Here is a 24174-nt window from a genome sequence, read left to right on the forward strand (position 1 = left end):
CATACATATTCAAATAATTTTTTACAGCAAATGTTGTATGAAAAATTAATTAAATGAACAGGGCAACACATAAAATTGCAATCCTAAAGTTGATTAAAGTGACTGTTTTATATGATTAACAACATGACAAAAGCAATAAAATTCATATAGCAACCAAGAATATCAGCACTAAATTTAGCTTTTTCAGCTGGATCCTCTTGTAAAAACAGCGCTCTGCTTAGTGCATGATCACCCAACACAGTAGCATTTAACTTCCGAAATGGAAACTACACAAAAATAAGGAAGCTAGTTAAACAGAAGTTAAAAGGGCCAGTCACAAGAAGGAAATGCCTGCAAGCTGCATGGAAACTTTTTAAAAACACCAAAAGAAAGGCTCAAATTAAATGTATTCCCCAAATTAAAAAACACAAGAGGACCAAAAAAGTGCGATGATGGCTAAACAATGAAGCAAAAGAAGTGATTAAAAGCAAAAAGGCATCCTCTTAACATTGGAAGCCGCTTTCTACAGAGCAAAACAGAAAAGAGCATAAACTCGGGGGTCTCGCTAACGGCCGGGGCACCAAGGACGCCGCCTCGCGAGGACCACTCCAGTCCAGCCGGTAACCTGCAGCCAGGGCTTTGCCGCCCTAGCCCCGCCGGCAGCTGCCCGAGCGTCCCCGAGCAGCAGGGCAGCGCCCGAGCCGCGCACGAGACCGGCTCTGCCGTGGTGTGGGGGGAAGCGCGCGCGCGCCCGGCCTCCCTCCTCCCGGCACACGCAGCAGTTACCCTCCTTCCGGAGAAACCGAAACCGCCTGCGGGCGCATGCGCAGGTTGCACCCGAGCAGGGGCGGGGGAGCAGGTGCCGTGCCGAGGCGGGAGCTGGCGCAGGGAGGAAGCGGAAGAAGGGACCAAACGTGGGTCGGGTCGGGTCGGGTCGGGTCTGGCCATGGACGCGGCGGCGCTAGAGCTGGACGCGGTGAAGTTCGCCCAGCTGGCGGTGCAGAGAGACCAGGGCGGGCGCTACCAGGAGGCGGCCTTTTACTACAAGGTGCCGGGACCCCTCCCCCCGCCGCTGCAGCCGGGTTCGCCCCGCCCCGGGACCCCCTCCCGTCCCCTCCCCCCGCCGCTGCAGCCGGGTTCGCCCCGCCCCGGGACCCCCTCCCGTCCCCTCCCCCCGCCGCTGCAGCCGGGTTCGCCCCGCCCCGGGACCCCCTCCCGTCCCCTCCCCCCGCCGCTGCAGCCGGGTTCGCCCCGTCCCGGGACCCCCTCCCGTCCCCTCCCCCCGCCGCTGCAGCCGGGTTCGCCCCGCCCCGGGACCCCCGCCCTCCCGGGAGCTCCCTACCTCCCCGATTTCATGTATCTGCCCCGGGTGATCCCGTCTACTGCATGGATGCCCCCCCGCCCGCACACACTGTCCGCATCTGTGTCCCACACGCCGTGAGGGTCCTCGCCCAGCCAGGGGGTTAGTCCTAGAACTGGACTGTGCGGGGACTGGAAGATCGCCTGGGCTTTTGACACTGACCAGTCACAGCTGCCAAGCGGGCATGGAAGGGGAGATGGGGGGGTGGGGTTTTGATAAGCGGAGTTCTCCTCCTTGAGTGCAGGCCAGGGTGTAAAGTGGTGGCTTGGGGGAAGATATATTATCAGATCCCATGGCTGTTTGTCTTCTCTCCCTTCAGTCAGACAGTCTTCCTCAGAGCAGTGAGTATTAAATGCCTGTAGCCAGCCCATCTTCGAAAAAAAGGGACCTGAGTGGCTATGCATGCAGTGGGTTTCCTTTTTGATCTCATCACTGCCCATTTTTTGTCCCTGTGGATTGGGGGGCTTTACCATTACTTTGAGACATTTGCCCCATCAGAGGTGATTTAGAAAAACACATTTGGCGTGAGAGGATGATGTTGCATCTGGCTAACCTGTGTCCTTAAATACAAGTTCAGAAATTCCCTAGGTTATTTTTAGACTGCGGAAACTAAAACTACCTGTGTGTTTTAAAACTGGTTGGACTTGCCATCAGGAAGCTACTTACAAATGGGAAAGGAGTACTTGTAGCACCTTAGAGACTAACAAATTTATTTGAGCACAAATGGGAGTGGATGGAGTTCCAGCACGCAGAAACGTAACCTCGTTATTGCACCTCAGAAACCTTAATGTGATTTCATTGCAAAAGGAAGAGAAATACAATGTTCTTTTTCCATTTTTGTGGTGCATTTCACTGCTAGCCCCTGGAGACATTTTTGCATTTGGTCAATAGTGAAGTGGGAAGATGTATCTCTTTAACATCCGAGATCTAAGAACAAAGTATGCTAGAAAACTGCAAGTGAACAAATTTGGGCTCTTAAGTACTGTACACAGCAGCAATCAGCCTTAACTGTATCATTTATGACAAGATGAGTAACCGAAGGGGCGAAGCCCCAATGCAAAAGGTTATTAATGGGATGATTTCAAACTACATACTACTTGTGTATTTCCATATAATGATTCTTGGCTTAGACTTACGCAGCCGGGTTTGCCGCGCCCCTGTCCTGGGACCCCAGCCCTCTCCCCATTGCTCAGCCAGGTTTGCTGCCCCCCCCCCCCCCCCCCCCCCGTGAGCTCCCTACCTCCCCAATTTCATGTATCTGCCCCGGGTGTTCCCATCTACTGCATGGATGCCCCCCGCCCTCACATGTTGTCCACATCTGTGTCCCACACGCAGTGGGGATCCTCGCCCACCCAGGGGGTTAGTTAATCTAACAGCATTTTACATACCTAACTGCACTCTGAGGTCTCTGTTTTAATACCAACTGTATAGCTGTGTGAGGTTAGCATGGAGAGGTTACATGACCTCACATTCTCACCTCACATTCGTGGCACTCAGAATAATATCCTGACTTCCAGTCTCTGGCTACAGCTGCTACACAACACTTCCTCTAAATTATTTTGATTATGTTGAGTTGGAAGTTCTAGTCCAGTTCAGGTGTAATACATCAACTTTATGTATCTGCAGAGTATCCACTCTGTTTTGTTTTGTTTTTTGTTTTATTTGGTGCACTCTTGTCCTATCAGTAGGAAATAAACTTTTAAAGACTGACTATGCCATACTGATTGTTTTCTGTCTAGATTTTTTATTGACTAGCAGTAGTAACTCTGACAGCATGACCCTTCTACAGTTATAGTAAAGTAGCTTTGGATGTTCATCTTTTGAACAGCTACCTTTGTGCTGTAATGGTGCTTATCAGTCTTATCTTTTGAAGACTTTTGCCTAATCAGAAGTGATGATCTGATTATTATTAGCTAATTTTCTTGTACATTTATTTTGACCTTTGTTCCAAGTGGTGTTTTGTTTTTTTGTTTTTCGCTGTCCGGGACTACTGTCTTGTGGGAGAATTAGGTCCATGTACTTCAATCAGATCCACTAAGGCAGACTACAGTAACTCCTCGCTTAATGTTGTAGTTATGTTCGTGAAAAGTGTGACTTTAAGTGGAACGATGTTAAGCGAATCCAATTTCCCCATAAGAATTAATGTAAATGTGGGGTTAGGTTCCAGAGAAATATTTTTCACCAGACAAAAGACTATATTTACACACACACAGTATAAGTTTTAAACAAACAATTTAATACTGTACACAGCAATGATGATTATGAAGCTTGGTTGAGGTGTCGAAGTCAGAGGGTGGGATATTTCCCAGGGAATGCCTTACTGCTAAATGATGAACTAGCACTCGGCTGAGCCCTCAAGGGTTAACACATTGTTGCCTCACACCACAAGGCAGCACAAATTGAGGAGGGGAGACAGCATGGCAGACAGAGACACCGTGTGTGTGTGTGTGTGTGTGTGTGTGTGTGTGTGTGTGTGTGTGAGAGAGAGAGAGGCTCATTGCCCCTTTAAGTACACTGACCCACTCTGAGAACATTACCTTTTTAAGTAGATCAGCAAGTTGAGACAGCAGCTGCTGCCAGCAAGCTCCCTCCATCTGTGTCGCCCTCCCCGCCGCCCGCTCTGTGGAGATGGGGTGAGTAGGGGGGAGGGGGACACTCTGACATTAGCCCCCTTCTTTCCCCCTCACTCTTCTCCCCCTCCCACCGCACAGCAGGCAGGAGGCTCCGGGGAGCAACTCCAAGGCAGTGGGGAGAGGGACAGCTGAACTGCCGGCAATTGATAGTCTGCTGGGTGGCTGCCGCACAGGAAACTTCGGGGAGCTGATAGGGAGGCTGCCGGTCCACCCTGGTTCCAAGCCCCCACCAGCTAGCTCCAACAGGCCGCTCTTCCTGCAAGCTGTGGAGAAAGCAGGCAGCTGCCAAACAACATTATAAGGGAGCATTGTGCAACTTTAAACGAGCATGTTCTCTAATTGATCAGCAACGAAACAATGTTAACCGGGACGACTTTAAGTGAGGAGTTACTGTACGTTGTTTGGAGCCCTACTGTAATCATTCCATGTTAGTAGATCTTAATTCAAGCTCTGTAGGCCTTAGGTTAGATATCGAGATTCTCTACAATTGGTGAAAATATAAGTATAATGAGGTTCGCACAAGGAGAACTTGCAAGATCAGGCCCCAAGACAGCTGTGCCTATGTGGAGCCTCATTCATATCTGGTACAACTGCATGGAGCAGCTTGCAGAATTGAGGCCTGTGTTTGCTATGCTGCTAAATGAAAAGCATGGCTAACTTAAAGTGCGAATTTGTACTATATGCTTTGCACAGTACTTGCAAATTCTTTACAAACTCTGCTAAATTCTGTAGTTTTTTTTTTTCACAAAAACATGTTGAATGGATGTACAGCTTTCTTTAGCTGATAGCATTGTAAGTACACTTGAAATGAGACTGGTATTGTAGGATATGAAAATCCTTAAGTACTGTGCATCCAGATTTGAGCTGTACAGTCCTTTCTTGTTCAAAACATCCATTGACACAGGTTCATGTTATGTGCGTACAAAAACTGGAGGATGAGGCTCCAGGAGCATTCTAGAGTGGTGGACTGTTGGTAGTGTTATGCCAGCAAAATTAGTAGAGTCACGATTGAGATGTTTTGTTTTTCTAATGTATGTCTTACTTTAAGATTCTTGTATATTTGATTTACTTCTCTTTCAGACTGAAGTTCTTTGTTTTCCAGTCAGAAGTAAATTGATAAATATAGGAAAAAAACAACTTCAATTACGCACCTGTCTTTTTTTTTCCATTTCTGAGTCTACAATTATATAAAGATATCTGAGTCATTAAATAATGAGTGCAGATAATTGAATATTGAATGGGCAACAAGCTCTTTTTAAAAATGCGGGGAGATTGGCTTCAGTGGAAGCGAGGCACCTAAATAACTTTTGAGGATCTGGGCTTTAGTGACTTGGGCTAAAGGTTTAACTGATTTAAGTGTGGCTACATTAGAGGTTTGCGCTGGTACAGTTAGGCTGATGATTTTTTTAAAATCTATTTAGTTAAGTCAGGGCACTGATCTAGTATAGACAAGTTCTAAGAGATGGTTTTATACACTCTCAGGAAGCTCATTTTAATTTTGCAGGTCACTCCATGTGCTAAAATATTAAGTGGAAGGAAAAACAACAGAGACCTCAGTTGTGACTTGAAACAAGTTCTGTGCAGGCAGATCCTCCTTGAAGTCATTGAGGCGCTTTGCAGGCCCAGGGGCTCACCTGCATGGCGCTCATTGCAAGTTCATAACCCAATATTGCAGGAAGGACTTCTTCCTACAGCAAGCAGATTTATTGCATGTTAACTTTTCCCCCAGGAAGCTGCCCAAGCCTTGATTTATGCTGGAATGGCAGGCTCAAACTTGGAAAATATTCAAGAGAAGATAAATGAGTACTTGGAGAGAGTTCAAGCTCTGTATTCAGCAGGTTGGTGAAGAGCTTTCTAATTATATATGTTAGATTAAATTCACGGAGTAGGAAGAGGTACGGTCCTGTCAACCATAAAACTAAATTACCATATTTCATCCGATATCCAGAACCCCCCAACACATGAGTAAGCTGAGTGCTAAGATGCATCGCAAGTGAAGCTTATGTGGTGGCAATTATTTCATATTAACACGAATCGACTTTTCTTCTAAATATTCTTACATAAGGAAGTGGAGCACTTCTGTCATGGTAAATTTGAGAAAATGGTTTAGCCATAGCGCGTGCAAAAAAAAAAAAAAGCCAAAGGCAAATAACACATGCATTTAGGCCCCATTTCTGTACTGAAATCTATGCAGGTGGACTCCTTCTCCTATGTGGAACGCTGCGTGGTCACGGGTCCACTTGTGATTTCATTGCAGTATTGGTGCTTGGGCCTACAACTCACACAACCCCCACTGAGTCATACCAAGTTCATTTATCTCAACAGGAGTTTTTTCCACCAGAAGTACAGGATCTCACCATATTTTATAGAAAACAATTATAGCATGTATAGTATTAAAGTTAACTATATTCATATTCTTATTTCAAAATCACAGTACCCTGACGCACCATGTCTCTAGTTCCTATGTTGTTCCTTTATTGTATTGTGTCTTTTTAGCTTAGAATCTGACAGGATGTTTAAAAGTGGTGTTGGTTTCTGGCCCGTGAGCAGACATAAGCTGTGTGACTGTTGTGTTCTTGCTTACCTATTGTAATAAAGATTTTTCCACCCAAACAACCATCCCAGCTAGCTAAATGCTGTATTTTTTAAAAATGTAGTTCAATCACAGAACACCGACCCCTTGAAGTCAAAACAGCAATTGGACCTGGAGCGTGCCCATTTCCTGGTTACACAGGCTTTCGATGAAGATGACAAAGGCAATGCAGAAGAAGCTATAGAATTGTACTCCGAAGCAGTGGAACTCTGTTTGAAAACAGTATGTTATGCTACAAGTTAACTTGGTGGAATTATGTGTTGGTAAGAAATTCTTCCATTTACACAGGTGACTGATCTTTAGAGGCTGGCTTAAAAATGTAGTACCTGTATTTTGATTTTTGTTTTGTTTTTTGGTGTTTTGTTTGCCTTCTATTCTCTACATCCCATTGAAAAATACTTTGAATACATTGGCTACAATCACTTGATCCTGCACTGTTCTTCAACAGTGTAAAATTGATATGTGGGGTTTTTTCTTCATAAATTCTCTTTAAAATGTATATAAACCCTATAAATTTGCTGGAATATTCTTTTGGAATCTATAGTCTGTAGCCAGTAGAAAGCTAAAACAGTTTAAAGTGTAATTCTTCTCCCAAGAAGAAGGTCCTTTAATGTGTCACTGGAGACTTTTTTTTTAAATATATTAAAGGCAAATGCTTTTTTTTTTAAGTAACACTTAACATAATTTAAGTGTTCCTACAGATTTTCACTAATCTTCTTTTAAGACATTAACACTGTACAAATTAATCCCAATTAAAATAGAAATAAATAATTGCCTCATTACTTTTAGTATTTAAGTGTAACTAAATAATATTACAGGTACTGCTTTTTTCATACTAAGTCCAGTAGCCAAAACTAACTCATTAGAGGAAGAGCTCACCATCATGATGTAACTCCACCAAGTCTGATTATCTTCTTCTGCCCATTTTTTGTGACGTGATATATTGGGAGGGTAACATTACTATTTCTCAAGATAATATTTACATAAAACGTTTAAACATTTTGGTCTGAATCCTGCAAATACTTACGCATATGCCTGACTTCACTTAGGTAAATAGTACCGCAGAAGTCAAAGGGACTGCACAAGCTATGAAGTTAAGCACTTGCGTTTGGTTTTGCAGGATCAGGGTCTAATCAAAGACTAAATGTTTTTTCCCTTTGATTTGTTGGCCCTGAGCTCTTTCTGCCTATGTGGGTATTCATCATATATCATTTTGTTGTCTCCTACTCTCTGTTGTTACCATGTGTTGCCAGATATCTTTAGATTAAATATTGTGCATACAATTAATATTACTTTTTAACCATTCTTCTCACTTGGGTCCCTCATTAGATGCAGCTGGTGTCTGAGTTTCCCTTCACCTTGGGTAATCTGTTGCTTTAGCAAGGTGATAGTTTTATGCTTTTGGCACTGCAGGCAGTGCAAGAAGGTTCCTCTCCCCCTCCAAGGTAAAAGAAAGTCCAAACAAACCGTCCGTTCACACTCTTGGCTACAATGGTTCTATCTAGTTCCTTAGCTGTAGGGCTTTCTGCCTACCATATCCAGGTGGAGAGACCAGTCTGTTCTTCTACCCAGGCAGTATGCAGAGAGCAGTTATCTGTTCCAGCCTGAATATTCCATTTCTTACTTCTCCCATGGTCACTTCCCACCCTCAACCTCCACTGGCTCTGTTCCCAAGCCCCTTCCAGCCACAAAAAACTGGAAATGAGACTTTAACTTGTAAGCTGAAGAGTTTTTAAAAAATGGAAGAAAATCTTCTGATTTCTTTTATCATAAGTTTCTCTGATTTGTGTGTGTGTGGGGGGAAGTCAGTTGGAAAACTTGAAGGGACACACTCAAGTTCAATGGTGTTTTAACGTAACATCTTTAATAGTTGTGTTTTTTCCCCTGTAGATTTTAACTTGATTTATTTTCCCCCAGCATTCTATGTGAATTTAGTGCTTCCCATGCTGAAAAATTTAAAACAGTACCTTGCATTCTAACAAATGGTGCACACCCACTCTGAGACAATGAGAGAAGCAAGTTTATTTATCTTAGTATGTGGAGTTGCTTTTTTCTTTTTCTTTTTTTTTTAATCTGTATAGGAAGTATTGACTGATTTCCAAAAAGACAAATTTGGAGGAATTCTGAAGTTAAAATCTACAGGGGAAAAATAACTAGTGGGTATTTGGCAGTATGACTTGCACATCTGGAATTAAATTGACAGGTGAGGTTTACAATGCCTGCTATTTTATTTTTTCTCTTAAGGCTAATGAAACTTCAGATGCAATTCTTCAATCAAAACTCAAACAGCTGGCTAGACAAGCACTGGATAGGTGAGTACTTACAAAATACTCATGCAAACCATTGGTATTGGGTTACAGTGCATACTTTGAGCTGGATTCTCTGGTCCACTCTGTCCATTTTGTGTTGCTCAGGTAGCACAAAGGGGATGGATTCTAGCTTGAAACGGCCCATGGAGAGCTCTTCTTTTGGAGGAGAGCGCCCCACTGGCATAAAGCTGACGGAATCAGCTCCTGTGTCTACTGGGGTATGGTGATATGCTGGGGTAGGGAGAGGACAGGCTAAGAATGGAATGGAGTTTCATAATGTCAGTTCTCGGCTGACACTAGGTCCCTTAGGTCTCCCGCAGCGTAAATTAGAGCAGCCCCTTGGCTACTCTAACTAATGCTGGGGTCGAGCCAGCACTGAGCCAACTCCTCCCCTGCACTGAGTGGAGCTTTAATGCAGGGGAAAATTGAACACTTTAGTTTAATCTGTACATATATTTGTGTGTGTGTGTGTGTGTGTATATATATGTGTGTGTGTGTGTGTGTATATATATATATATATATATATATATATATATAAAATATAGTAGATTTAGTGGGCTAGATTCCAGTCTCAGTTACACAGGTATAAATGCAGAGTAACTCCGCATAAATCAACAATTGAAATTAAAATATGGTCTGTAGTGTGTTGAGTTGTGGCAGATGTTATTTCAACACCCTTGTCCATCTCAGCATGATAAATTAAATCTCTTCATATCCACATGAATAGTGAACATCCAAATGGATTTTGATTTTTGTGTTTAAGTTCCAAAACATACGTACATTTTCACATAAATCCTCCAACTAGCATAATTTTAAAAGCGACAGAAACTTGAAAATGAATTATGACTAAATTGTTTTATATGCTAATTACTTTTGGTGTATTTTTGCCATTCTTACTACAGGAGAAAGTAGAGAGAGATGCTGGCATCAGGAACTTCCTGAGTATGCATTTCACATCTACATGAAGTGACTTCCTTAGCAAGAGCAAAATAGGTGGTTTTGTTTGTCTCTCTATCTGATGTTAATTATATGGAGGCATGAACAAGCAAATTAATAATTAAACCGTACATTTTTTGTTGCTGAAAACAAACATAGAATATTTGTTTTAGAGCGGAGGCACTGAAAGAATCTACGTCAAAGTCGTCTCAGAAAGACAAACAAACAGCAGCTAAACCGAATCAGCCAGTCAGAATGTTCTTTCCTTTGGGACCAGATTTTTCCTTGAATGATAAGCCACAGACAATCAGAACGGTGCAAGCTAGTGAACCTCAAGGTCAGAGATACACTGCAGAGGAGATTGAAGTGCTCAGGTAAGATAGTGTCCAATTTTCTCAAATTTTATTATTCATGTAAATGTAGTGCAAAGTGCTAGATAGAGTCATGATTGGGTTTTGAGAGGGGAAGGAGGGCTGGGTGTTTCTGGTTTGGTTTTGTTGGTTGCTTTTTAAGGAGGTGGGAGAAATATTTCTGTAGCACTCATTACCACAGTACAGTAGAACTTCAAGAGTTATGAACGCCTCAGGAATCGAGGTTGTTCGTAATTCTAAACAAAATGTTATAGTTGTTCTTTCAAAAGTTTACAACTGAACATTGACTTAGTAAAGTTTCAAAGCTGTATTATGCAGAAGAAAAATGCTGCTTTCCCTTCATATTTTTAGTAATTGACATTTTACACAGTACTGTACTGCTTGAATTTTTTTTTCTTTTTTTTTGGTCTCTGCTGCTGCCTAATTGCATACTTCCAATTCAAAATGAGGGGTGTGGTTGACTGGTCAGTTCATAACACTGAGATTCGACTGTATTGAAAGCTAACACATTCCAAAAAATAATCTCTTTGTGAGTGAACGCAGATGGCTCCTTGTCAGACAGCATTCTTTGTAAGGTGTATTTGATAGAGAATTCAATTCTTCTAATTGATGAAGTATTTTTTCTGTTCTCTGTGTATTCATTATTTCTTTAGTGCAGTACAGAACATAGACACCACACATTTCCTGCCTGAATGAGTGTATAATCTAGGGGCCTGACCCTGTGAGCTGCAGAGATCCCTGTAACATTTACAGAGTTCTCTCGAGTAAAATTGACTTCAGCGGGAATTAAGGGTGCTTATCCTCTTGCAGGATTGGGCCTTTACTTAGGCCCACTCCTTCTTGCGTTGACTTTGATGGGAGTAAGATCAGACACATAAATTGTACATGCTTTGGTGTTCAACAATTAATATATAGTATCCTTAGTTCAAATTACAAGTATTGAAAACTCCATCAGATGCATCTTAGGTTATGTCTACAGTGATCCACAGTTTGGCCTGGAGGGGTGTGACTACAGTGCTGCACTGTAACTCGCCTGTGTGGGTGCTGCACGTTCAAACTAAAAGGTTCTTAATTTGTGTTTAATGTAGTCCTCTTCAAAGAGGACTACGTTAATGTGAACCAGGAACTTTTTAGTTCACACCCGCAGCGTCCTCACAGGGGAATTACGGTGCAGCACTTCGGTGCATACTGCTATTCACATCCCCATAGTCCAAACTGTGGGGCAGGGCAGTGTAGAAAAATCCTTCCAAAGAGCGCTGTCTGGACAGATGCACTCTGCTTTCATTTTCAGACAGATACCGGAATGTAAGATTTCAGTGGAGGTTAGTAATGCCCAGCTCTGTGCCTAAAAACTTAAGGCCTGATCCAAAGCCCACTGAAGTCAATGAGAGTCTTTCCATTGGCTTCAGTGGGCTTCGATCAGGCCCTAACAATATAAATATGTTTGCGCAGGAAAAGTTTGACAGTTATATGAACCAGTTTCGTTTTAAAAACAAGTTTGCTTTTTTTATCTTAACTGATATTTGTGAAATGTAAACCTTTCTAAAGCTTCAAAGAGAACTTTTTCATTGCTTTAAATCCTGTATTTCTTTTGTTTTTGAAAACGTTGTTGTTTTGACTACCTATTGTTCAGCAGTGGTCACTGAAACTTGTTACGGTCACATCTGACTTGTACATATTTCTTTATTCTTCCTGATCTAAAATAGCCCCTATCTATAGCCCTGTGTGCACTTGACTATCTCTTTACAAATACACTAATAAATACATCTAGTGTTATCATTTGTACCTTTACTATTTGACTGTTTTTTTCATATTCATCCACTTTTGATCAGTTAATCTCTTTAAAAAGTGCCATATCAGTTGTTAGTGTATATTTCAATATAGTTATAACTTTGTGAAAATAGAAATTTAAAGACATCATTGAAAGTATATTTAAACAAATGTATTTTAGGGCCTTGGACCTCAATGCTACAGATTGATGTGCAGGCAGCAGACTGTTGTGCGTCTACAGAGGACCATTGGTCTGCTTTTGTGCATATCTTTGCAGGATTGATGCCCAGTCCAGCAAGTACTCCAGCTTTAGAAATGTGGAACTTGTAGTTATTGCCTATTTGAGGCAGAATGCCACAGTCCTCAAGTGCACCATTTCTTGGCTTCTGTTTTTTCGTTCCTTCATTGTTATTTCCTGGGTGTTGTGCTCTGGAAGTTGGTAAAAACCAAATAGCTTTGAACATTATGGTTCCCACTTTGACACTTACAATCATGTTCTCCTTTTATGATGTGCAGAAAGACATCAAAGATAAATGGTATTGAGTATGTCCCGTTCATGAGTGTTGACCTGAGGGAGCGTTTTGCCTTTCCAGTGCCATTTTCGTAAGTGAGCATCAGTTACTCCAGTTATTTTTGCGCTTGTTTTCTCTCAAATTTTTCCTGTGTCTTCATTGCATTTCCTTTCTCAAAAATCCAAATTGTTCAAGTACGGCTGTACTCAGCCTCTAACTGTTGCCAGCCAGTGGAATGTGCCATTTGCACCAAGTTAGTCTGACAGTAGAAGAGAGTGGTAACAGCGAAAACTGAGGAGTTGCATGCAACTCCTGCTTAAAACTCAGCCATGATTTTCATAAGTGACTATGGATGTTGGGTGCCTCAAACTCTGGATGCCCCACTTGACACCTTAATGAAGCCTGACTTCAAGAAAGTGCTGAACTCCCAGCCTCTAAAAATCAGGCCCCATTAAACAAATTGTCTCGAAGTGAAAACCCAAAACCACCTGCTAATGGAAAATCCCGGCCCTCCTTTGTACTCTCTGAACCTGGTGTTGCTCAATGCATGCTGATCCTACTGTGCTGTGTTTTTGTGCCTTGTCTTATTCAGTTGCACTTCCAGTTTGTTAGAAATCTTTGGACTTCGGGGGTGTGCGTGGGAGGAGGCGGAGGGGGGGGGGTGTAAGCCTGACACCTTCACCACATAATTTCAGAGGGCAGCTTTAGTTTCTCTTCAGAGTGGAAATGGAAGTGTGGTTTAGTGCAGTGGTTCTCAACCAGGGGTCCCGTGGCCCCCAAGGGGCCGTAAGTAGGTTTCAGGGGTTCCACCAAGCAGTTCCAGCATTAGACTCATTTGGGCCCAAGGCAGAAAGCCGAAGCCCCATCGCATGGGGCTGTGGCATGGGGCCCCAGGCAGTTGCCCTGCTTGCTATCCCCCAGTGCCAGCCCTGGCTTTTATATGCACAGCTTATTGTGGCACAGGTAGGCCGTGGAGATTTTATAGCATGTTGCGGGGGGGGCTCAGAAAGAAAAAGGTTGAGAACCCCTTGTTTAGTGGATAGAGCACTGAACTGGGACATGGGAGGCCTGGCTTCTATTCTTGGTTCTGCAGCTAGCATTCTGGATGACGTTGGGCAAGTCACTTCACCTCTCTATGCCTCTGTTTCTCCACCTGTAAAATGGGGATAGTGATACTGACCTATTTGTAAAGCACTTTGGGATCTACTGATGAAGTTGGTTGTATAAGAGCTAGGTGATATTAGGAGAGCAGCAACCTGGGACTCAGGTGACTTCCTTGGAAGAGGGGACTGCACTGGGGACAGACACTGCTTTTAGTTCAGTTATGTGAAACTGTTGGGAAGATCTATAAATGTAAAGTTCAATGACAATATGAGGGAGACGGAAAATTATGAATTATAGTCCAGTATCTTGAGACCTGCCAGGCCCTGAGTGAAATAGCTCAGCGCTTTCCAGCATTGAGTAAACTCCTCCAAGTGCTGATCCAACACCAGTGATTTAAAAAAAATAAATAAATAAAATTGATCTTTGTTAAAGATGTCTACTGGAATTCCCCTCTCCTGTTTGGTTTCATATGGGGGGAAATGTCAACATTTAGTATTTTATATTTTACTTATGATATGTCCCAAATAATTATTAGCTTTGCAAGGCTATTAACTTAAACTACTTTATAGTTGTACATATGTCATAGAATTATAGAAGTGTAGGACTGGAAGGAACCTCAGTAGATCATCTAGTCCAGACTCCTACACTCAAGTCAGTACTACATAATAACTAGACCATTCCTGACAGGAGTAACCTTTTCTTAAAAATCTCCAACGATGGAGTTTCCAGAACCTCCCTAGGCAATTTGTTCCAGTGCTTAACTACCCTTACAGGTAGGAAGTTTTTCCTAACATCCAACCTAAACCTTCCTTTCTGCAATTTAATTTAAGCTGCTGCTTCTGTCCTCAGGTTAAGGAGAACAATTTTTCACCCTCCGCCTTTTAACAACTTCTTATGTACTTGAAAACTGTTATCATGTCCCACCTCAGTCTTCTCTTCTCCAGGCTAAACAAACCCAGTTATTTCAGTATTTCCTAACAGGTGATGTTTTCTAGAATTTTAATGTTATTTTGTTGCTTTCCTCTGGATTTTCTCCAATTTATCCACATCTTTCCTGAAATGTGATGCCCAGAACAGAACACACTATTCCAGGTGGGGCCTTATCAGCTTGGAGTAGAATGGAAGAATTACTTCTCCTGTCTTGCTGACAGGTTTCAGAGTAGCAGCCGTGTTAGTCTGTATTTGCAAAAAGAAAAGGAGTACTTGTGGCACCTTAGAGACTAACCAATTTATTTGAGCATAAGCTTTCGTGAGCTACAGCTCACTTCATCGGATGCATTCAGTGGAAAATACAGTGAGGAGATTTATATACACACAGACCATGCAAAAATGGATGTTTACCATACACATTGTAAGGAGAGTGATCACTTAAGATGAGCTATTACCAGCAAGAGAGTGGGGTGGGGGGGAGAGAAAACCTTTTGAAGTGATAATCAAGGTGGGCCATTTCCAGCACATTTCCAGGAGTTAACAAGAACGTCTGAGGAACAGTGGGGGGAGGGGGAGGAATAAACAAGGAGAAATAGTTTTACTTTGTATAATGACTCAACCACTCCCAGTCTCTATTCAAGCCTAAGTTAATTGTATCCAATTTGCAAATTAATTCCAATTCAGCAGTCTCTCCTTGGAGTCTGTTTTCGAAGTTTTTTTGTTGAAGAATAGTCACTTTTAGATCAGAAATCGAGTGACCAGAGAGATTGAAGTGTTCTCCGACTGGTTTATGAATGTTATAATTCTTGACATCTGATTTGTGTCCATTTATTCTTTTACGTAGAGACTGATCAGTTTGACCAATATACATGGCAGAGGGGCATTGCTGGCACATGATGGCATATATCACATTGGTAGATGTGCAGGTGAACGAGCCTCTGATAGTGTGGCTGATGTGATTAGGCCCTATGATGGTGTCCCCTGAATAGATATGTGGGCACAGCTGGCAATGGGCTTCGTTGCAAGGATAGGTTCCTGGGTTAGTGGTTCTGTTGTGTGGTGTGTGGTTGCTGGTGAGTATTTGCTTCAGGCTGGGGGGCTGTCTGTAAGCAAGGACTGGCCTGTCTCCCAAGATCTGTGAGAGTGATGGGTCATCCTTCAGGATAGGTTGTAGATCCTTGATGATGCGTTGGAGAGGTTTTAGTTGGGGGCTGAAGGTGACGGCTAGTGGCGTTCTGTTGTTTTCTTTGTTGGGCCTGTCCTTAGTAGGTGACTTCTGGGTACTCTTCTGGCTCTGTCAGTCTGTTTCTTCACTTCAGCAGGTGGGTATTGTAGTTGTAAGAATGCTTGGTAGAGATCTTGTAGGTGTTTGTCTCTGTCAGAGGGGTTGGAGCAAATGCGGTTGTATCGTAGAGCTTGGCTGTAGACAATGGATCGTGTGGTGTGGTCTGGGTGAAAGCTGGAGGCATGGAGGTAGGAATAGTGGTCAGTAGGTTTCCGGTATAGGGTGGTGTTTATATGACCATCGCTTATTAGTACTGTAGTGTCCAGGAAGTGGATCTCTTGTGTGGACTGGTCCAGGCTGAGGTTGATGGTGGGATGGAAATTGTTGAAATCATGGTGGAATTCCTCAAGGGCTTCTTTTCCATGGATCCAGATGATGAAAATGTCGTCAATGTAGCGCAAGTAGAGTAGGGGCATTAGGGGACGAGAGCTAAGGAAGCGTTGTTCTAAGTCCACCGTAAAAATGTTGGCATACTGTGGGGCCATGCGGGTACCCATAGCAGTGCCGCTGATTTGAAGGTATACATTGTCCCCAAATGTGAAATAGTTATGGGTGGGGACAAAGTCACAAAGTTCAGCCACCAGGTTTGCCGTGACATTATCGGGGATCGTGTTCCTGACGGCTTGTAGTCCATCTTTGTGTGGAATGTTGGTGTAGCGGGCTTCTACATCCATAGTGGCCAGGATGGTGTTTTCAGGAAGATCACCGATGGATTGTAGTTTCCTCAGGAAGTCAGTGGTGTCTCGAAGATAGCTGGGTGTGCTGGTAGCGTAGGGCCTGAGGAGGGAGTCTACATAGCCAGACAATCCTGCTGTCAGGGTGCCAATGCCTGAGATGATGGGGCGCCCAGGATTTCCAGGTTTATGGATCTTGGGTAGCAGATAGAATACCCAGGTCGGGGTTCCAGGGGTGTGTCTGTGCGGATTTGTTCTTGTGCTTTTTCAGGGAGTTTCTTGAGCAAATGCTGTAGTTTCTTTTGGTAACCCGCAGTGGGATCAGAAGGTAATGCCTTGTAGAAAGTGGTGTTGGAGAGCTGCCAAGCAGCCTCTTGTTCATATTCCGACCTATTCATGATGACAACAGCACCTCCTTTGTCAGCCTTTTTGATTATGCTGTCAGAGTTGTTTCTGAGGCTGTGGATGGCATTGTGTTCTGCACGGCTGAGGTTATGGGGCAAGTGATGCTGCTTTTCCACAATTTCAGCCTGTGAACGTCAGCGGAAGCACTCTATGTAGAAGTCCAGTCTGTTGTTTTGACCTTCAGGAGGGGTCCACCTAGAATCCTCCTTTTTGTAGTGCTGGTAGGAAGGTCTGTATGGATTAGTATGTTGTTCAGAGGTGTGTTGGAAATGTGCACGGGCTGAAATTGTGGAAAAGCTCCCTGGCTCTCATCAGCACAGCAGTCTCTCCCACCCCTCGGCAGCAGCAGCCTGCTCTGCCTGCCTGCCTGTGGTTCTGTGATTCCCTCAGAGTTCTCCCACAGCCGCCTCAGCTGCAGGGAACAGCATCCTAAGCAGCTCTCTGAGCTCTCCGTGCTGAGGAATGTCAAAGCAGCACAACAGTAGTCCCCCTCACTCCCGGCTGCCTGCCCCTGTGTTCTTCGTGCAGGGGCATTCCACATTAACTCTTTGTTCCTGGAGCATAGTAGCATGCTCAGCTGTCAGATACTTCTGGGAGCTTTGAAAGGGGAGGGGCGCATACCTGCAGGGCAGCAGAGATCAAAACACTGAGCAGAGCAGTCATGGCGAGCATTGCAGGATGCTGATGGAAACCAGTTATGTCGACAAAACAAACAGCAATGTCTACGCTGACGCTTTGACACTTTAACTTTGCCGCAAAAGCTTTATGCCTCTCGTTGAGGTGGTTTTATTTTGTAGGCAAAACAGAAGAGTTTTGCTGCCAAAAGTAGCTTTGCAGTGTGTACACCTCCCCTGTTTTGTTCTGCAAAAGGCAGCTTTTGCCGGAAAAACTTTGTAGTGTAGACAAGGCCTTAGAGATACGTCATTAGGCCCTGCTGACTTGAAAACTTTTAACTTGTCTAAGTAATTTTGAACTTGTTCTTTCCCTATTTTAGCCTCAGATCCTACTTTCAATAGCATTCGCTATGTTAGATGTCCAATCACTACTCATCTTTTTGGTGAAAACTGAAACAAAAAAGGCATTTAGCATTTCCACATTTTCTGTCTCTCTTTCCCCCCTCCCCCCCCCCCAGTTGAGTAATGGACCTTGTTGAGTAATGTCTGTGACTGCTGTAAAATGGGATTAACCATGGAAAGTTGTTTCTGATTCTGTCTTTGGTTGATTTTAATTATTTTTTTATTATTATTTTTAAATCCAGAGATAAATGTGGCAAGTTACCATTGTCACCCAAACAAAAGGCAATGTTTTCCAAGTGGGTGCGGCCAGATGACCTAACAAATAACCCTACAATGATCTATACTGTGTCAAGTTTCAGCATAAAGCAGGTAAGTTGTTTCTAAAATGAAATTTACACCAGCTATTCTGATAATTGCAGAATGAGTTCGGGGTCTTTTAAAGTAATGGGGTGCTCATTAAAACCTAGCAAGTAGGAGAACTTTGCTTTGCCCTCTTCTAAGACCTACATTTGTTTTCACTGTGGATCATTTGACTTTGTTACGGCTGTCAATTAATTACAGTTAATGCATGCGCTTAACGGAAAACAAATTAACTAGATAAAATTAGTCATTAATTGCACTGTTAAACAATAATAGAATACCAATTTAAAATTATAAGTATTTTTGGATGTTTTTTCTACATTCTCAAAAATGTTGATTTCAATTGCAACACAATACAAAGTGTACAGTACTCACTTTGTTATTTTGATTACATATTTTTGCACTGTAAAAAAGATAAAAGAAATAGTATTTTTCAATTCACCTCATACAAGTCCACTCAGTCCTATTTCTTGTTTAACCAATCGCTAAGACAAATAAGTTTATTTACATTTGCAGGAGATAATGCTGCCCACTTCCTATTTACAATGTCACCTGAAAGTGAGAACAGATGTTCACATGGCACTATTGTAGCCGGTGTTGCAAGGCATTCAGATGCCCCTTCATGCTTCGATTTGTAGGCTCTAAAGTTTTACATTGTTTTGTTTTTGAGAGCTGTTATAGAAAAAAAATCTACATTTGTTGTTACACTTTCACGATAGAGATGGCACTATAGTACTCATATGAGGTGAACTGAACAATGCGACTGAAACGATGATTGATCAAGACTGTTTTTGTATCTCATGATTAATTGTAATTTTTTAAAATTGTTTGACAGCCTTACTTTATTTACTTATGAGTGTAAGAATAAACAGAGGGAAAATATAGGTAGGAATGGATTACCTATTGTACACCTCAGATCTCCATATCCAAAGGAATCTAGTTTAAACTACATTGGGCAGCCATGTATTCCAGTGAGCAGCCCATTATAGACACACATGGTATCTGCCTTCTTCAGACGTCTAAGAATCAAGAGTCATTGATCTGTTAGCTGTGGGACGCACGAGGTAAAACTGGACAATGGGCAGAGCACTCTAGCTTCTGACATGTTAACAGTGAAAATAAAAATCTGTGTTTGGCACCATCCACGGGGGGGAGGCACATACAATGGGTTTTTTGAGCAGCAGTAAGATGAATTTCAGAGCTTGCACTGTCTAGCCTGACCTAAACTGTTCTATCCTGCAACCAGCCACAAGATGGCAGGGCCCACCATTCAGCTAGCTTTAATCTCTTTCCATCTCCACTTGCTTCCATGGGTTTAAGACTAGTAGGAGTAAGGTTTGCCCTTTTGTTTCCTAACAGTAGCATATTACACACTTGCTTATTAAAACATATGTAATATTAAACCGTGTGTTTAATTTGATGTCTGTTTGGTTTTTTTTAACCCTTGCTAGGAAAATTAGTGGCAATTTAAGTTATTTTTCTTGTCTACTAAAGATATAACTTTACACTGAGGTTGGTGGAGTTTCGTAATTCGCAATTTTTGCTCTACCAATCTGAATACCTGTGTCATTGCTCCATTTGCAATCTGAAGTCAGACAAAACTAATTGGTCCTGACAAATGATTAACCAAATTCTGTGCAGGTAAATTTAAATTTAGGCCACTTAAATGGAAACAGAAGTCAGACCACCGAGAATGGTGGAGTGTTTCTGTGGCAAAACTATATAAAATCTGTCCCAATATTAAGCCACATAGGGCCTGATCCAGAGTCCTCTGAAATCAGTGAGAGATTTTCCCATTGTTCACACTGTGGACATTTAGGAATCATCTGTCTCTGGTCCTCATTCAGTTAATTCCTTACTTCTGTCTCAGTTTATCAGGTTTTAGTTTTGAGGAAACTTAGGTTTCCCAACCCTTTGGGAGTACCTTTGTTATACCAATAAAATAAAAATCAGCAGGATCTTATTAAAGAGGAAAAGGCAAAATACCACATTTATTGTGAATACAGAAAGAATCATAGTAAGCAGTTAGTTATAGCTATAACATTCCATTCAATCTCATATTTATTCACACATTCATTCCTACAAACACACACACACACAGGTTCTGCAAGGTTGTTATCATAGTTACCAGCTTTAGAGTTGCTCATGCCAAGCCACTGCCCAGGTGGCCTGGACATGAGGAGGGAGCAGGGCCTTGTCAGATGCTCATCTGATGCTCCTGGAAGTTGGTTTGCAGAATCAGACCCCAAAGTTCTCACTTTCTAGAGTCCATTTTTATAGGAATTTCTTCCTATGCCAGTCTATGGGAATTGCTTCATCATGCTGTTGCTGAATCAATCAGCAGATGGCACATTCCTGACGGCTCCGTGCTGCTAGATGTTATCTTGTTCTTTGGTTCTCCCATTCTTGAGGCTGTTGGATGGATTCCAGTCTGCCCTCCGGGGGTCCTCTGGTTATTTCCACTTGATGCCTTCTTCAGCCAATGGACACTGGATTCTTAGGCTGGCACCTCCCTGATCATTCATTTATTATCCACACCAAGCATCCATCCACATACATCCTCTGTCTCTATTTTAATCACAACTGTTAATACAACAAAAGGGCGGGGAGTCTCTGGGTGCTGTTTCTGTTGTTACAGAGTATTGCTTTGAGTCTCTCTCTGTGCGAATTGCTTTGAAAACAGACTCTGTCTTAGAATGTACTAACGCAATTAGCAGCTTGCAAGTTTCACACACACAGGGAGAGAAACAGTACCAAAAACCAAGAGACCTCTTAATTAGTAATACCCTGGAATTTAAACTATGGGGAATCAAACTCATTTGTGATTTTAATACAGAACTTCTTTAATATGATCCAACACCTTTGCCTCTCTTGGTTCAGAAATCCTTTTATTTGTTGGAAGCACTTCTAATTGAACTTTAACTGTTTAACCTTCATTAGTGTCTTTTTTGCTCCTAGACAATAGTATCGGATTGTTCTTTTGTGGCATCACTAGCTATCAGCGCAGCATACGAGAGACGGTACAACAAAAAGTTGATTACAAGGTAAATGGCTGTTCCTGTCTAAAATTTTGTCAGTTATGCAACATGTTTAAAGCCTGTCTCTTTTTAACATTGGCTATAACAGATAGAAGGCTATATTATGGATGTGATGATTTAACATAGGTTTATGTTAAGCTTGCTTATAAACATACATAAACCTGAGATATTACATTTTGTAGAAAGTCAAAATGTAGACATTTGGTTCAAAATGTTCAAGCATACCTGCCTAAGTTAGGGACATTTTTGTTCGGGTGCCCAAATACGAATTTAGGAGCCTATTTTCAAAGGTGCAGAGCACCTGCTGTTCCAGTTGATGTCACTGGAATTTTTGCTGCTCAGCACTTCTGAAAATGAAACCACCTTTTTGTAGATGCTGAGTATGGTTTTTGGATCTTAACTTTAGACACCCACGCTTGGAAAATTTGGCCATTTGGGAGGATTTTTTATTTCACTTTTATCTTTCTTAATCATACTTCGTTCACTTGTTTTCACTCTTTACTATGCCAACTGCTGTACAATACGTGCCAAATTTTTACCTCTTGCTTCAGCATTGATGTTAAGTAGAATTGAGATGTTATCAACTAAAGTCCTGATCCCATGATGATCTCCACATGGGCTTAGCAGTCTGTCACATGAAGCCCATTGTGGGATCAGAACCCAAGAGGTTTTTTTGAAATTTTGTTTTAATCAAAATTAGTTTTTTAGCAGTTTTTTTCCCAAACCACTGCCATTTGTCTTTTTATTGCCTTATCCTTTGGGCAATGGTTTCTTAAAACCGTAACTTCTTCACTCATGGTCTTTGATTTGCAATGCATACAAATATTGTATGTATTCAGAAAGATGTATAACATTGCTTGAATGGTAAAATATACAGTTGCATGCATTTATTTTATTCAATTATCAATGAATGACTAGCTGACTGAGTGAGTGACTGCAGAAAGAATGAGGTATATAGATCTTGTTCGAAATATAAATTAAAACAAGAAAATTTAGTTAAATTTCTCATGCTGTGATTTACACAGAAATTCTAGTAATTTGAGATGGTGGCATGCATTTTTAAATTCCAAAAATAGATCAAATTGATGTAATGCTTTTTTAAACATCATACAGTATGTATACATACAACACATTGTTCACAGATACTTTATAATTTCTTTTTCTTTTTCTAATAGCATAATTTACCCTCAGAATAAAAAAGGAGAACCAGAGTATAATCCATGTGGAAAGTACATGGTAAAACTTCATATCAATGGTGTCCCTAGAAAGGTAATTAGCTTTAGAGAGTTAGTATGATTATTGGATAAGCTAACTACCTTGAAAGTTCATTCCGTTTCATTGTGAAGGTGTGTTTTATTTCTCAGTAAGAATTCTAGATATACATTTGTTGGAAAGCATATGCAATTATAACACCTTGCTATATTTCATTCTGGTTACATAATAATGTGTAATGTAGTATAGGTGCTTGACCCTCTAAAGATGCTGTGACACTCTGGGGTTCAACGCAGAGCAGTAAGGGGTTTTGCCACCACCTGCCTTTTAACCCTGGGTGCTGCTGGTGTGTGCTTTGTAGCACAGTAGCCTTACCCTGAGTTTCACCAGCCTGGTTATTCCTTGGAGGGTGACATCAACACCCTTGCAAATCCAAGTTCTCCCCAAAAACATCTTTCTCTGTAGTGCTCAGCCCCTCTTACTGTGGCACCACAAGACATTATCACATTTGCTGCTCCTTGAAAGAGACAGTACTCAGCAGCTTATTCACTGGGGTTGACAAACTCTCCACTTCAATCAAAGCACTGAGTTGGTTTGTGGTACAAGTAAAACAAGTTTATTCCTATCTCCATTTGTTTTAAATTATGCCAGGTATAAGCAATAAGGATAGAAATAGTTTCAAACAAACAAGTAAAAATACACCTCAGACTGAAACTCAACAAACTAGAATCTTTGGTTCAAATAAGTTTTGTCTCACCACTGTTCTTCCAGCATGCCTGGCCTGTCCTTTAGCCAGCATCCAGCATATGGAGCTCAGATTACTTGGTTTCTTTGCCTCCTTAGATGAAGGATAAATTATGGGTTCAGTAAACCTTTGAAATGTATTCTTAAGTGTATCCCCAGGTAAAATTGCTTTCCCTTGCTGAGTGTAGACGCCATGCTTTCTGGCATAGACACCGTGCTGACTTCGCCCTCTGCTTGTGATTTTTACAGTGCAAATGATCTTTCTGCAATCTCCAATACAAATGAATAGCCCACTGTCCTTGGCCACACCTGGCTTGAGGTGGCATCCCCTTTCCTTTGTCTGGAAAAAACTGCTTATCATCTTTCCCTAGCGTGCCTGGTTTAAACACATTTTAGTTACGCATTTCCAGCACCTCGGTATATGTGTTTGTAGGTTAACCATCCATCACGCAAGAATATTAAGGGTCAGTGAGTTATTAGTTTTCCAGTGATATATTACATGATACTTCTTAAATAAATGTCATGCCAACTATAGTGTGTGAGCTGTGTTGAGCAGGCTAAGCCAGCTGAGTTTTACATAGCAGGGAGCCTCATGCCAGTTAGCATTGGGTGCTCCTAGGGTAACACATGCATGTAAGTAAGTCCCATTGAAGTCACTGGGGCCACTCAGGAGAGTAAGGTTATGCACGTGCAAGTTTGTGGGGTTGGGCCATAAGTATGTGCTTCATTAATGGTCTATACCAATGGCAGATTAGTGTCATGATGAAGCTGAGAGATTTTCTTTGTGAAGCAATTACAGACCCTTTTTGGAGTAAAAACTCACACACCGTTCTGCCTAATTTAAAACAAGAGATTTTAATCATTTCAAAACCACCACCATGTGGCTGCTTCTTTCAAGAAAAGGCAAAACTACAAACAATCGGGAATGAAGGAACTGGAGATA

At 42.0% G+C, this 24174-nt stretch overlaps 1 protein-coding gene across 4 annotated transcripts in view; it reads left to right on the forward strand.

Moving 5' to 3' along the window:
- The first annotated feature begins 772 nt into the window (after positions 1 to 772).
- Positions 773 to 24174, forward strand: part of CAPN7 (calpain 7) — a 47262-nt gene continuing 23860 nt past the window's right edge. The window contains exons 1-9 of one of the 4 annotated variants that reach the window (XM_037890327.2): positions 773 to 1027; positions 5702 to 5810; positions 6630 to 6787; positions 8810 to 8877; positions 9984 to 10184; positions 12468 to 12554; positions 18120 to 18246; positions 21196 to 21281; positions 22451 to 22544. In XM_037890327.2, the coding sequence (XP_037746255.1) occupies positions 926 to 1027; positions 5702 to 5810; positions 6630 to 6787; positions 8810 to 8877; positions 9984 to 10184; positions 12468 to 12554; positions 18120 to 18246; positions 21196 to 21281; positions 22451 to 22544 (1032 nt within the window). In that variant the 5' untranslated portion in view covers positions 773 to 925. Of the gene's footprint in view, positions 1028 to 5701; positions 5811 to 6629; positions 6829 to 8809; positions 8878 to 9983; positions 10185 to 12467; positions 12555 to 18119; positions 18247 to 21195; positions 21282 to 22450; positions 22545 to 24174 lie in introns of those variants that run through there. The other 3 variants (XM_037890329.2, XM_037890328.2, XM_027828799.3) reach the window with 3 other exon arrangements.

Source organism: Chelonia mydas, chromosome 2, assembly GCF_015237465.2.
Source record: "Chelonia mydas isolate rCheMyd1 chromosome 2, rCheMyd1.pri.v2, whole genome shotgun sequence".
NCBI classification, from domain to species: domain Eukaryota; kingdom Metazoa; phylum Chordata; order Testudines; family Cheloniidae; genus Chelonia; species Chelonia mydas.